Source organism: Cavia porcellus, unplaced genomic scaffold (genome assembly GCF_034190915.1).
Source record: "Cavia porcellus strain 051 isolate PalLab524CR breed Dunkin Hartley unplaced genomic scaffold, mCavPor4.1 scaffold_8, whole genome shotgun sequence".
NCBI classification, from domain to species: Eukaryota; Metazoa; Chordata; class Mammalia; order Rodentia; family Caviidae; genus Cavia; species Cavia porcellus.
Window position 1 is genome coordinate 64,493,849 of NW_026947491.1, and position 15,230 is coordinate 64,509,078.

General features: G+C 34.2%; 1 protein-coding gene across 1 annotated transcript in view; it reads left to right on the forward strand.

The window, feature by feature from the left end:
- Window positions 1-15,230, forward strand: part of Rab21 (RAB21, member RAS oncogene family) — a 30,684-nt gene that overhangs the window by 6,790 nt on the left and 8,664 nt on the right. Inside the window, exons 2-6 of the mRNA XM_063255149.1 lie at window positions 5,884-5,943; window positions 6,824-6,931; window positions 9,869-9,932; window positions 14,434-14,488; window positions 14,973-15,061. Coding sequence (XP_063111219.1) covers window positions 5,884-5,943; window positions 6,824-6,931; window positions 9,869-9,932; window positions 14,434-14,488; window positions 14,973-15,061 — 376 coding nt within the window. The remainder of the gene's footprint in view (window positions 1-5,883; window positions 5,944-6,823; window positions 6,932-9,868; window positions 9,933-14,433; window positions 14,489-14,972; window positions 15,062-15,230) is intronic.

Sequence of the window (15,230 nt, forward strand, 5' to 3'; positions counted from 1 at the left end):
CAGTGCACTAGTTGAAGTATTTTTAAGATCTTTCTATCTTTTCTGTACTCTGCTGTATACATGTAGAACTGTGCAGCTATAGAAGGTTGGATAATTGTTTTAAAAAAGAAGTTCTGCTGAATTGTAACCACAAATGCCTAATATATATGTTTGCATATCTGACTGCCATTTCCACTTTGTGTTTTAAGTTATCTCAAGAACTAGAGACTTTTAAACTTTCTTTTTGAAAGTCTTTATTTGGCACAAAACTGATTAGAATTCCTTTATTTGGAAACCACGGACAGAAAGTGTACAAATATTTAAGCACCCAGTTTAGTTTTCTGATAGCTAATTTTTATTGCCTTGTTGCAAAGAGCTAATTTTATAATGTCTGAATTCTGCCATATCATATCTAGAAGTTGTAATAGATACATAAATACTTAAGTTTGCAATAGTGTTAGTGACTACCAAAAAATATTGTGGCTAGATATGTGCATGGCTTGCATACTAAATGCAGAATATTTGTTCTCATTTCAGTTACTATGTTGTTTTAATCAACTTACTTATGCTTACAAAGTAATGTTATAGCTATTTTGCTTTGTCAGTAGTTGGTAAGCCCACCTAGCAAATGATTGTCTAACAACCAAAAAATTGATTGGACATGTTATAAAAAGCTTTCATCTGATGTATGTAATTTGTTTCTAACATTTGTTTCCCATAAACCTATTCTATTTTTTATTTGTTTTTTGGGTGTTTTTTTTTTTTTTTTTTTTTTTTGTTGTTGTTGTTGTTTTTTGAGACATTGTCTTACTGTGTAGTGCAAGCTGGCCTTGAGCTTGCTTATGTATCCCAGGCTGTACTTGAACTAAGGACAGTCCTCCTACCTGAGTGCTGAAACTACACGGATGTGCCACCATACCAGGCTACTTTTTTAAAAATGGATTTGAGGGTAGGGACCATCCACTATGATTTAAAATAAAATATTGTGTAAAAAAAAACCCACCAAGTTAATAACATTGTTAATGTTTGAAAATATCTTCAAGTTTGCAAGATAAAATCATTGGAATTAGAAGTAGTGATGTTTTTACTCACCCTTTGGAAGAAAATGGTAGAATTTACCATGACTTTGATCCTTGTTACTTTGTTCCTACCCTGAGAATATTTCCAGTTGGTACAGGAATACTTAACTGTCCCAGTGAGGACCTGCCACATTAAGAATGTGTGTTTTCTAGAACAGGGAAAAAAATTGTAGTCAGATTGGCTTTTGCCTACTGTATTACCCAGTAAGTTACCTGACCTTGAGTGAGTCACCATATTTTAAATCTCAGGTTTACAATGGTAAAATACAGCCAGTTATAAGCTTTATAAGCTTGTTGCAAACATTATGTAGAAAGCCCAAGCTTGGAACCTTGAACAATCTATGTTTTACTTTGTTTCCTTCCTATAGTCTTAGAACCTTTCAAAATGTTCTTACTCTCTTTGCCATCCTGGGGAGAGGGAATTTTCCTGAAATGTTGCCAGGTATTTATAAATCCCTTGGAAGTGTGGAAATTGTTTTTTGTAATACATATGAACAGTTTTCATGGGAGTGTGTTCATGGTTTTCTTCAGATTAACTCTTTACTCACTTTCCCCTTTCGTCCTCACTACAGTGTAACAGAGTTAAGAACCTTTGCCCCAGAGTATTATAACCACAAAAGACACTCGAATACAGATAGTCTGGTCAAATTGAGTATGTGCTTTATAGAACTGATAAGAAATTTCTACCTTTTGATCATTTCCTTTTAATCATTTTTGATTATTTTGATAACATATTAAATATTTGAGCTTTATCACCAAATATACTTATACATTTAAGAACAGTGTTTTCTCTTGAAGAAAATATAAAATACTAAAAATTTAAAATGTATATAAATTATATAAAATTTAAAATGTATAAAATAAGATCATTTGTATTATAGAAGGACTCTTTCCACTAAGTGCCTTAGTTTTCCATTATATGGTAATATTTTTAGGAATCCTTTGATAATATGTCATACTACTGCATGGCATATTCAGGTTGAAATAATGTAGTTTATAAGGAAATGTTTTGAAGCATATCTTTTACATAAATTGTGTTATACTTGCATTGATTTACCTGGGCACGTCTGTACACGTTTTTATCTGCAGTAGCAGTATTTGAAAGTGTGTTATGGGAAGGGCAGTATGATTCCTCCCCAACCCTTCACTAAAGAAGCGTTAGAGTCTGGGAGGAACCATATGGAGTCATGTCCAGAGCCAGACTACCTAGATTTCAGATCCTATACTGTCACTTACTGTGACCTTGGGTAAGCTGTCTTCCATGTGTTTCAGTTTCCATGTCTGTAGTAGTTTGATAATAATTGTATCTTGACTCACAGGGTATTAGGAGAATTAAATGAGTTAATATTTGAAAAGCTGTTAGAACACACTCCATTTCATTTTAAGTATCTTGAAACTGTTGACAATATGTAGTCTAAAGACAAGAGTGCTTATGCCCATGAAAAGATAAGACTATATATGCTGTATACTATAAAATCAGGTAAATTTTCAAGGCAGAGGAACTAAGTGCGAATGGTGTGAATAATGTAAGAAACTTAAAAATCTAAGGAAGAGTGAACTGAGTTTGGATAGCTGGAATTCAGAGAAAGAATAGGCCTGATACGAAGAGAATTTGGTGACCAAACAGAATACAAATAAATAAATCATAGAGTAAGTAAAAATATACTAGAAGCTATTTTAGGAAGATAGATATGGACAAGTTTTAGCAGTCTTTTGACACAAAGTTTTGAAACTTGTAGATGTGACCTCTCTAATATTTATAATAGAGTTTATGAATGATTTTATAAAAATTGTAAAATACAGTACATAGAAGAAAGTAAACATTCAATAAATGTTAGCTAGTATTAGCAGTAGCTAAAGTGACTGCAATATTTCACTGTATGAATGGGTGCTATGTTTGTGTATTAATTAACTAGCTACTAGGTTTTTTACTTTTCACCATTTTCCCCTTATAGTTAATGCTGATGAGTACCTTTTCCATAAAATTGGTCATGTCTGACCATAGCTCTGAAGGAAAGATTTGCTGCCATTCTTTAAACTTGCAGTTAGGGGATGATCATAAGTTACAGGGGAGATGATGGAAAGGAAATGACTGTGAGCTCCAGGGTACTCCCCTCTGCTATGAAATACCAACAACAGTGATTAACAGCCAGCAGGAATGTTGTTAAATGTACTTACTAAAAACTTTGAGTTGTAAGATTAAAAAACAAAAGAAGAAAAATTAGGGAGATTTGGGAAAGATCATTTGGCATGCAAAGTAAGATAATGAGATGAGACCAGAGGTATTTACGTTATGACATATGTCACTACTGGTTATAGAACCCCAAAGGAAATTCGAAGACAAAACATGGAAGATTTGGCAGGGATATGGACTGACAAGGGAAGAAGAATGTATTTCTAAGTTTCTAAACATTACTGATAGCTGGGCAGACTGATGCACATCAGTATTCACAGGTGCTTGGGAGGCTGAGACAGGGAAATCATTTGTTCCCTGGAATTCAGGGGTAGCGTAGACAGTGTACTGACTCTGTTTCAAACCAACCAAACAGCGAAAAACAAATGCACATTGGTGACTTGAAAATTGTAATAAAGAAACTAGAGTTGGAATGGAAAGTCAGTTTTGGAGGGAAGATCAGTTCAGTTTGAAGATGTCTGAAAAAAAGTTAACCTATTCATTTATATTTGAATAAGATTCAGATTTTAAGTTCTTCTGTATGGCTTTAATTTTAAAATCATAGTGAAAATGAGTAAATTCAAATAATTATATAGCTGATAGTAAGTGATCAAGTAGAGTTCCTTTCCAGAGGATCCAGAGTTCCTGTTTTTAGCTCTTATGCTACAATGAGTGGGTGATGTCTCTTTTATTTACCTTTATGGTGGCATGTCAGTTCACGTGCACCTTCTGTTACCGAACAGTTTTGTTCAAAAATAAAAGCATTGTGGCAAAATTTTGTTTTTGTTTGCAGATTACATCAGGTGACAGACATAACCACAGCCATCTTTCCTGCACATACACAAACGTGCCATTCCAGCATCATGGAATGAATTGAATTATGTCATCATTGTATTGTCATAACTTATTTAGTCATTTTACTTTCCAAGTTCTTTGACTGTTTTGCTATTTATTGATTTGTTTATTTTACCCTTTTCTGTGTAATCTTTGTGCAGTGAACAATCTAGAATAATATTGGACCTTAAAAGCAGGCATTCCTGGATGTATTGCAGCTTTGCTATGTATATTTTAGCTGTGGACTCGCTCAGTTAATCACTAAACTGAGTGGCCTTTTGTTAGTTCTCCATTTCCTTGGTAGGCCCACAGCAAAAAAGTTCTTCCTGAAGTCTACATTTCCTCAAATAATTAATTATTCTAGCTTCTTGCTATACTTTTCTTCTGTGCATTTTCTTCTGTATTAGTATACTTTTGACATTTCTGCATAACGCTGAAATTACCTTTCTGTTCTTCTTTAAAAATATGTCAACCAACTCTGGATTCTAAGTGTATTTCCTCTTCAATTCTAGTCTCTCTTTTCTGTTTTCCTGTTCATATTTCAAACCTTTTCAGTTTTTCTGTTCAACTTTGTAGGTCTAATCCTGTCCTTGTGAATCCAGCTTCCTTCCTCTTCCTATCTCCCTGTGTCATTCTCTGAAAATATAGATGTACTTTTTCCCATTGCTTACAAAACTTTGATGATCCTCTGTCATCAGTAGTACTATTTCTTAAGTATTTCTTAGGGTAAATTAGGCATTTCTCCAGGGAAATGAAGTTCTGTGTTACATGGAAGAAACATAGGGGAAAAGAATGTCATAGGAGTTTGGGAAATACTTGAATAAACACAGCCAGCCTGCTTTTTGGTTGAATGTGCTGGCATACATTGTGAATATAGAGAGAGCAGAATGTAACATTTCCCACATATATCTAACATGACATACTTTTTTGAAAAGTGTGTGTATGTGCACGCACACCTAATGTTTTGGAACAAGTTTTACTAAGACCTACACAAGATAAAGTCCATAGTCTTATTAGAGAATCATAGAATCCTTTGAATTCAAACTTTCTTTGTATAGTCTCCCCACGGTATTGACTGTACTGAGTTGAAGTTCCCCAAACACACTTAGGGTCATGTATTTCAAGGCTTCAGTGGCTTCCGCCATCTGTTATGAGAAACCCTAGGATCACTGAAGCTGCCTTTGGCTGATTTGTGTAATTGTTATGCTTCCTGAGCATTTGTCTTACAGTGTACTTGGCAAGACCCTCCATTCTAGCATTTATCACATTGAATTGTACTTCTCTTTGTTTCAAATTCTCTACTATACTCTCTATGACATTAGACTTGTGATAATTATTAGATATACAGCAAACAGTTGAATCATATAAATACAGAGGCATTTGGAGTGATACTGTTATTCAGACAATTAATAAATTGCCAGAAGGCATTTATTGTATAAGACTCTTACATTCTTTCTTCTTAAACGTAAATAATGAAGATGACAACAAATCAGATACTCCAAGAAAAATTTGTTCCAGATCTAGAAAAGAAAAACTAAGACTTAACATTTTCATTTCAGTGCTGGAGATCAGGGGTTTTTACATATGCCAGGCAAGTATTATACCAGTGAGCTACATCCCCAGATTTTCTTTATAATTTTAATAATTTGTATGCATAAAATAGGATATCTTTTTCTTAGATAAAATGTAAATGTTTTAAATTAAAAATTGAATTTTATCTTTCTCATAACTTAAATTTCACATTAAAATGGTTCATTCATCTATTGTTAGAATGAGAAATATTGTGAAACATTGTTTAATATATTTCTGTTTTCTTAGGCATCTTTCTTAACAAAGAAATTAAATATCGGTGGAAAAAGAGTAAACCTTGCCATATGGGTAAGTTAACCTTTTCAACTATATGAGTAAAGGTATTTGCCTGTTCTTGGTATTCTATTAGCAAAGTGCCTTAAGGAATAGGAATTTGAATTTCTCAAATGTTTAAAGTTAACTGAAAGCCAAAATTTTTTAATTAAAAATACTTCTAAATTCTGGTTAAGAGTTATATTCAGAATACAATTTTATATTTGATTGTTGATGTCATAATTTTTCAGCTACAAAAGGTTGATTCAAGGATTTCCTTGGACATCAGTTTGGATGGGGAGACCCCACCATCAGTGTCTCCATGTGTCAGTCTCTAAGGGAGTGGCCAGTGGAAAGTAGAGCTAGAGTGATGCTCTAAGGTACCTTTAAGCAGGTGGTCCTGAGGCATGCCCTCATTCTGTCTTTTTTCTGCCTGGGGTGGGGTGTCTTTTGGAGAGGGTCTCCCTGTGCAGTTCAAGCCAGGCTTGAGCTCACTTTGTAGTCCAGGCTGATCTCAAACTCACAACAATCCTCCTGCCTTAGCCTCCCAAGTGCTAGATCTACAGGCGTGCACCACCATGCCTGACTTCTTCCCATCTTTTGTCCCGGTGTGGGGAGTCTAAATTTAGAGCAGAGCATACTCGTGGCTTATCATACAGTATTGATCATTTTCATCATCTGGCAACAGAACTGGTGTTTAGTGGGGACAGGAAAACTGCTGAGGAAAAGAAGAGTTGAGGAAAGTAACATTCGTATAATAGTAACGTTACATAGGGCTTATAACTTGACTGTAAAATAATTTTATTTTTATAAACTTTTAAAAATATGACTTTATACCCTAGTTTCCAGTTAATTAAAAGTTAAAATAGATGTATCTTTTTGTTCTTATCTAATAAATATTTGTTGCTTTATTTAGGATACAGCAGGTCAAGAAAGATTCCATGCATTGGGTCCAATTTACTACAGAGATTCCAATGGAGCTATTTTAGTTTATGATATAACAGATGAAGATTCTTTTCAGAAGGTATTCAGTTTACTTTATGCAGTTACTTAATCAAAAGAGCAAAACTAGTTTTTCATGTTTCTTAATATGCTTTTGTTCATTAGTATGATTAGTTTTAAAAGTATATGATTTGTATATAAATGAAGCATGGTGACCACTCAATTTTTTTTTTTATTTTAAAAAGAAAAAATCAAGGAAAATAAAATGTAATAAGATCAGTCAAAATAAACCAGAATAATTGATACAGGACTTGCAAATCTTTTGAAATCAACAATAGCACAATGCCTTTATTGTCTTTAAAGTAGCTGCAGACAGTACCTTCAGACTTAGTAAAAATTGAACAGAACAGGATAGAATAGAAACAATAAAAACAAAATAATGAATGCAATAAAGAACCTCAAAACAAGCAAGTATTAATACATAATGGCTTCCTTAACATGGCTTGCTATCTTTCAAATAGCTGCTCATGCCATCAGAGTTAAACAAAACGAAAGAGAATAAATCCCAACCCAAAAGAAAAACCAATGAAAATGATATGGTTTCTGAGGCTGAGGGAATCTTCTCCCGTGGGGTCTGGTTCTCTCCCTCTGCAGTCTGCCATTGGTGCTGACTCAAGGAGAGAGGCTTGGGTCTGGCTCTCCCCAAGCTGGCAGCAGCCTGCGCATGGCCTGGGACCCTCAATTTTTTTTTATTGGAGTATTTAATTCGCACTAGATTACTTGTTGGTTTACTACATGGCTTTCTTAAATATGAATGAAGAGAAATAAAAGTTAAGCTTCAGAAAAATAAGGAAGTTTGTTTTTTCTTTTAAAAAAATCACATACATTTCTTTGATTCCAAACAAATGGGGCATATGAAAACAGTGTGATCATGTAGGCGCTCTCATGAAGAAAAAAAAGGTAAAGCAAAATCAAGTTTAAGCTCTTTGTCCTCACCGAACATCCTATAAGATATAATAAAAATTTTTAAAAGACAATCTAGGTAGTACTTATTTAAAGTTTCATTTTTTAAAACAACTCTTTAAAAAATACCAACAAATGTGGGTTTTTAAAGTTGTTTGGGACCAAAAATGAGTCAATACTGCAATTACCTTTGAATTCTCATCACATCAGGGTGAGTTACTTTTTTGACCTTTTCTCTTAAAGCCTTTTTTGGAATAAATTTTTGAGCAGTGTGTAATGAAAGGGGATACTTTACAAGGCAGAAGCTTTTCTTGTCTTGAATTGCAGGTTCTTATTGAAATTACATATCTTTTCAGTTTAGTTTTTATTTGTTTTCTGTTCATTTTGCCCCAATTAAATGTAATGCAGCAGATATACAAGTTAGCTCTTGGATTCTTAATACATAGCCAAAGTAGTCTAGAGAATAAGAAAATGAAATGATAAATAGCTTGCTAATTTAACAGTTGTTTTTGGATCCTACTATTTGATACTATTTTCTTGTCCCTTCCTGACTTTCCACATAGAAAGAAATGATTTTAGTATTTTATTGATTAAAAGAACCTGGTAGGTAAAAAAGTAACAAGTTATTTATGGCTACCTTACAAAATTCCCAAAACTTAATGGCTTAAAATGACAATTTATTACTCTTCATGATTCTGGAGATTGACCGGGCAGGTCCCCTGCTGTATAGGTTAGCACTAAAATCATTCATTGAACAGGAATGTGACTGGGCGTGGAATGTCCAAAAAGACCTGGTTTTCCTCCACATAGCCTGCTATTCTTTGTGTGGTCCTCTCTCCACATACCCTCTCATCATTCTATGTTCTATATTAAGCATTTTATATGATAACAGGATTCCAAGAATACGAAAAGTTAAAAGTTGCCAGACCTTCTTAGGGCTTAAGCCTGTAACTGTCACATACTCTTGATTAAAGCAAGCAACAAGGTCAGCCATCACTCAAAGGTTGAGAAATCTGACTGTGATTTGGTAGGAGGATGAGCAGAGCATCTGGGCCTAACTTTAATTTATCACAAACTGTATAGGAATTAGGATTAGGACACCTGTGGAAGAGGATCTAATGGGAAAATGAGTAAGCAAGTATTTTATTTGGTGGGGGTGAGAGAACCTAGAGCCTTGCTCCAGTAATAGTCTCTTTAAAAAATTGGTTAGTTTAGCAAATTGTGATACCATGTGATCAAGGAGTAGAATAATATGCTGATTGGATTTTGGTGTGTTTCTTTTGAGGCAGTGAGGATGTATACTTTATACTCATACTATCGTTTTTTTCTTATATGAAACTAAATTAAGTGCTTTGAAAACTTTGCACATGTATGTAAATGAAACAAAAAGAGGCTGTAGCAAGAAAACTGGTTCATTGTGTTATAAAAATAAGGTGCTGATAATACTTACCTTGGCTTTTGTAAGGATATTTGGGTTTACTAAAGATAATTCCCTGCATTCTTGCAGAGAATAGGAATGTGGAACTGTTAAATTTGTACCATAGGATCAGGTGACAATAAGTGCTTACCGTGTATCTAATGTAATCTTTGTAATTTGTAGATGTGTGTGGAGTTTTTTAAGGAATGTATATAAATTCTCTCTGGTTTGATTACCTACAGATTGATTACAAGAAATGAAAGCATAATTTGTATTGTTATCTTGCTAGTTCATTATAATATTTAAAAGTGTAAATTAAACAGGTTAATTTGCTTATTTCCAGTGTACTCCTAGCAGTGTACAGCTGTGCTTCATGGATAGTAGAACTCTGTTCTATAGTTGTTGTATACCAATGGCTGTTTACCATGAAATGAAAGCAGATCTTTCCACTGGGTGTTTTTATATGGTATGCAATATAATGTGGTAATAATTGATCCTTAAGCCAGTCATTCATATTAATACCAAATATATGAACTGTTATGCAAAAGTCAGAGATATTTCTGCAATGTAGACTTCTTAGGTGTTGTAATAGTAATTCTAACAGGATTTGTTTTAATATTTGCTGTTTTATATGTACAGGTAAAAAACTGGGTCAAAGAATTACGGAAAATGTTGGGAAATGAAATCTGTCTCTGTATAGTTGGTAAGCATCATTAGTTCATTAATTGTTCTTTATTAGCATCATTAAATGTTCTTGTTATTAAAGACATAGTAAATAATCATTCTTGTTTTAAATGATATGAGAAAAGAATTATGATATCTTAATGTTTAGTACTTTAGAATGAGATTTGGAGGTGATTTTTTTCAGGAAGCTCAAATGCTACTTCAGGAATTCCTTGGATTAACAAATAGAAGCTAAACCTGCAAGGCTTCTGCCTCTCCAGTGTTCAGTTCAACCATATGAGCTGACACCATACTTCCTGTAACCTTTACTTACTGCTTTCTATTGTGAGGGGGTGTGTGGGTACATACACATGTGGTGCTAGGGGTTCAACCCAAGGCCTCACTTGTCCCGGACAAGTGCTTAAATATGGACCTGCATCCTCAGCCTTTTTTTTTTGTTTTTAAGACAGAATCTCACTATGCGTTCGAGGCTGGCCTCGAATTCACTGTGTAGCCCCTGCTGGCTTCGGCCTCTCACTGTTCTTCCTGCCTCAGCTTCCCAAGTGCTACTATTGCACAACTATGGGCATCGTGGTTGCTAGGAGCCTGCATCACCATGCCCATCCCATTTATTGAACTTTTTATTGAAAAACGACATGTGTGCAGAAAAGCATACAAATTTCAGTAACAACATAATTTTCACCCAGTGAAAATTTCAGTGTCAGTAGTGCCCGTGGGCCCCACCTAGGCCCCCTTTGTGCATCTTTCTTTTCTCAATACTGTCAGTTACTTTCCCTTCATATCCCACTCTCCAGGTACTGTCCTGACTTTTTACTGCATGATTTAGTTTTGCTTTAAATTTTATATTAATGGAATCATTTACTATGAACTCTTTTCATGGCATAACTTCTTTGGCTTTACATTATATTACCAAGATTCCTTTAGTTGTAGGTTATTTTATTCTCTTTGCTGTTCAGTACTTTATTCCATTAATATTCCATATTACCATTTTCTAACTATTTTGTTCTGTTTCCTGTAGTGATCAGTGTTTCTCTTCTCTTTTATTACTAATTTTGAAATAGTACTACTAACATACAGGATTGTAGTGAAGATTATATAATGATGTGGGAAACATTTGGAGAGACATCAGCATTTGACAAGCACTTACTCCTTTCCCTGTCTGTAAGACAACTCTGCAAACATTTGAAGTACACCTGAATGGTTCCTATGAAGTCTTACGTTTTTTAGATCTTCATCTGTTTTTCATTTAGCTTACCTTTCAGAGATTCTCCTCATCATGACTGTTTTCTTCATAGGTAAATTCTAATGTTTTATGTCTCCTATATTTGAAATAAACAGAATCTAAATGTTCAGCCAATGTATACTTATGTGTACATTCTCCCCCACTGCCCTCAGTTGACAAGCTTTCACTGTGTTCAAGTTGCTCAGGCTTGGGCTCCTAGGAACTCCTAGGAACAAGTGATCCTAGTATCTTGGCCTCCCAAGTATGTAGCTGAGACTGTAGGTGCACACCACCACACTGGGCTTCTCTCTCTCTCTCTTTGATTGTTCACACTATCAAGATTGGTAAAGATTACATAAACTTTTTATCAGCCACAATCAACTATTTCTTGAGTTAATAAAAAAATCTGAAGTCTTTTCATATAATTATTTAAATGTAATTATTTCATGTATTATTTAAATCTATGGGAATTTCAAGCATCATTGAATAAAATGTTTGATTTACAGTTTGCTTGTTTATGTGTAAATTGCATGCTTAACCTTTTACAGTCTCCTAGGCTACTGATAATATCACCATGTGTTAATCAGTTACAGAGAAATCTATACTTTACTAGCAAACTTTTACCTCGCAGTTGTCCTTAACACACTGATTAACACTCTTAGCTATGGTGTTTCTACCCCCTACTATTCTGCACCTACTCTTCCTTTAACACTTGCATGTTTATTAAACAGTGTGTATTTATCACTAATCATAGTTACCATTTATATTCCAGGCACTGTTCTGTGAACCACGTATTACTTCACTTAGATGTCCTGGAAGTGCTATATAGGAAGACCATTTCTACTTTACAGATGCTAGTTCTTACTCATTATTAGGCTATCCACTCTTAGCATATTTATTCCATTTCTGGGAAAAGGGGCTGGGAATCAAACTCAGGACTTTGATCATCCTAAGCAGGTTGTCTACCACTGAACAACCCTTCAATATAGTCAATCCCCTTCAATATATTTATTCTAATATATATTTTTAAAGATGGAAAAGTGGTGTTTTTTTAATGCTTTTTTTTTGAGATAAGATCACTAGGTGACCCAGGTTACCCTAGAAACTTAAGATCTTCCTGACTCACCCTCCTGAAAGATGGGATTATAGACCTGAGCCACCATGTCTGGTTTTTTTCTTTATTCTGCTATTAAGTGACTTCTCCCCTTCCTCAGACAGTGTGTGTGAGTGTGTGTGCCTAACCTTCATAGTACTATAACTTGAAGTAGGTGCTTACAGGGGTTAGTTCCCCTCGCTTTTAGGTCTTTTAAGCCTATCATAAAATTCCCTGATTCCTGAGTAGTTGCAGAGTAGTATCGCAACAGGTATCCTCGGAAACTTAGTACTGTAGCTTTTTTGCTTTCTAAAGAAGATAGAAACTGCAAAAGATGTTTGGGAGGAAGAGTACCAGAAGTCAACTCAGGACCGTGTACTTGGCCAGGCAGGCACTGTGCTGCCAAGCTATGTCCCAAACCCTTACAAAAGACTGTAGGCTTTACAAGAATGTCAGTTACTCACAAGTCATTTTTCTGTAATATAATCTGTACTGATTGTTCCAAGTAGCAGTAGTTAGTTCATAGATTTTTCAGTGTCTTAATTTAAACCAGTATTTAGGTTATTAAAATGGTTATAGTAATTATTTTATTAAAATTAGTCATTTATAATATTAAATCACAAGCCAGTATCATAATTTCCCCTTAATATTCATTTTATGCTATAAAATGACTACCTGCTTTTCTTATCCTTAATGTTTTTGTATGTGGGGATGCTTGTGGTAAAATTTGGAAAATGTGGAATTAAAGATTAGAAAAAAATTCATAGTGATTGGTTAAGGGAAACAAAGATCTCCTAAGAGTCTCTAAGAGACACTTACTTGTTTTACTTTTTAGAGGCAGAATCTTGTGCCTGTTTGCTAGAGCTGCCTGCCACCAGATGGTGCTTTTTGCATTCTTTATAGAATAAAACAACTTGTTTTCTCACTGGTTCCTGTGAGATATATTGGCTATAATATTTTGTAAATTAAACTTTTGGTTGACAAATAAAGCAGGACATCAGAATAATATGGAGCCTCTTGCTGAGACAGGCAGCTGTTGATAGAAGACAAAACTTATTACCAGCTTTATGGTTACCTACTGAGCTTCATAGTATTCTTTAGTTCTCTCCTTCTCATCCTTAGACTGGGGTAGTAAATAGTTTCTTGCAACTGGCAGCAGTTAGGAGGCAATATAAGGTCTTCAGATATACAAAACCTCTGGACTTACACTTCGGTACTAAACATGGCACCTTTCATTAGATGCTTACTTCAGTGCTTTATTTAAAATGTATCTAAAGTTGCCTTAACACTATAAAGTCCCGAAGGGGGAAAAATACCTTTATTGTAAGATTGTTCCCCAAGTATGATAGAAGAAAGGAAAACATTTAATGTGTACTTTCTTTGGGTATTTTTTCCTTTTTCTCTATTTTATTACCTTGGGACTGTGTCCAGCCAAATCACATTCTGTGCTCAATAAGGACTCTGCATTTTACAGTATCTTCATTGTCATTTTGATGGCTTTTAAGCATAGTCTCAGATTGGTTCCATTGTTTTGAGGAGAGCTAAACTTACTTTCAGCAATTTAAAAGCTTCATGCATAGGTAAAGTTCTAATAAAAAGTCAACTAAAGTTATTTTCAAACAGTTAATACAGACATGTTGCAATTCCTATGGAGGAGGAGTACTTAAAAAATCCGTATATTTTAATTCTTTCTTTAACCAGTTTATATTACCCTGGAAAAAAGAATACTCTTAGGGTTCCAGAGGCTATTGTGATTTATTTTAGTAAACTATGAGAGAACTTAATTATTGAATGATTTTAAGTTAGTTGAGGAACAGAGAAAAGTTTTGCTCTTTTAACCACTTAGACTTAAAAATTGTTAAAAATTGTTCATTTAGTCATAGGTTACCTAGGCAATCCTTGTCCCTTGTGTATCCTAAATTGAAGAATAGGGCCCTTCTCTTAGGAAAAGTTGGATTTTTTCCGACAGACTGTAGATGCAGCAGGAATAAGCATTTGTCCATTTAAAGGAGGTTGAGGCATTCACCTGGGCAGTCGTGAACAGTATTCATATCATATGGATTAACTTTGTAGTTTTAAGGCAGGTTTGATGGGAGTTTGTGTAATCTTTTCAGGTAACTAAAATGGCAGTGGTTTAGAATTGGCCAAGTTTTACTTAAAAAAAAGAACAAATATTAAGAGTATTATTTACTTTTCTCAAATCAGGTAATAAAATAGACTTGGAAAAGGAGAGACATGTTTCCATTCAAGAAGCAGAATCGTAAGTATTGTCCGTCTGCTACACTCATGTACACTCACTCCCGTTCCTTCCCAAGAGAAAGTCTTCCTGTTTGTACAGTGTGCTTTAGGTATTTCTCACACCTCTTAAGATGCATTGAGCTGAAAGAAGCATGTTTATGTTGGCAATTTCTAGACTTCTAGCAATATTCAAAGATATTTCACTTTCTCTTTTAGATTCAGTGAAAAATGCAAGAAAGGTATAAAAGCTATCATGATCAGGTAGTTAGGCAGTTAAAATATTTGAGTTCTAAATTAATGGATAAAAATGTCAAGTCTTATTATGTTTATGTTACTTAAAATTTGGTTTAATGTCTGCAGAAGTTGAATAGCTATATAATCCTAATTTGACTAAACTTGGGCAAAGTACTGGGATTTGCTAAGTGAAACTGTTAAGTCACAGATACTGCTACTACAAAAAATTTCAAATGTTTTATCAATCACTGATGTTCCTTTTTTTTCTTTAGGTATGCAGAATCTGTGGGAGCAAAGCATTATCATACCTCAGCCAAACAGAATAAAGGAATTGAGGAGCTTTTTCTTGACCTTTGTAAAAGTATGTATATAGTTAGTATACTTAAAAATGGCTCGTTTTAAAGTACTATAGACATGTTTTTTATCAGTAATTAATAACTATGAAATCAAAGGTTTAGCATATATTCATAACAAATAATTGAAAAGGAAAAATAATACATAACTTAAAAATAGAAGAAAAATTTACAGAT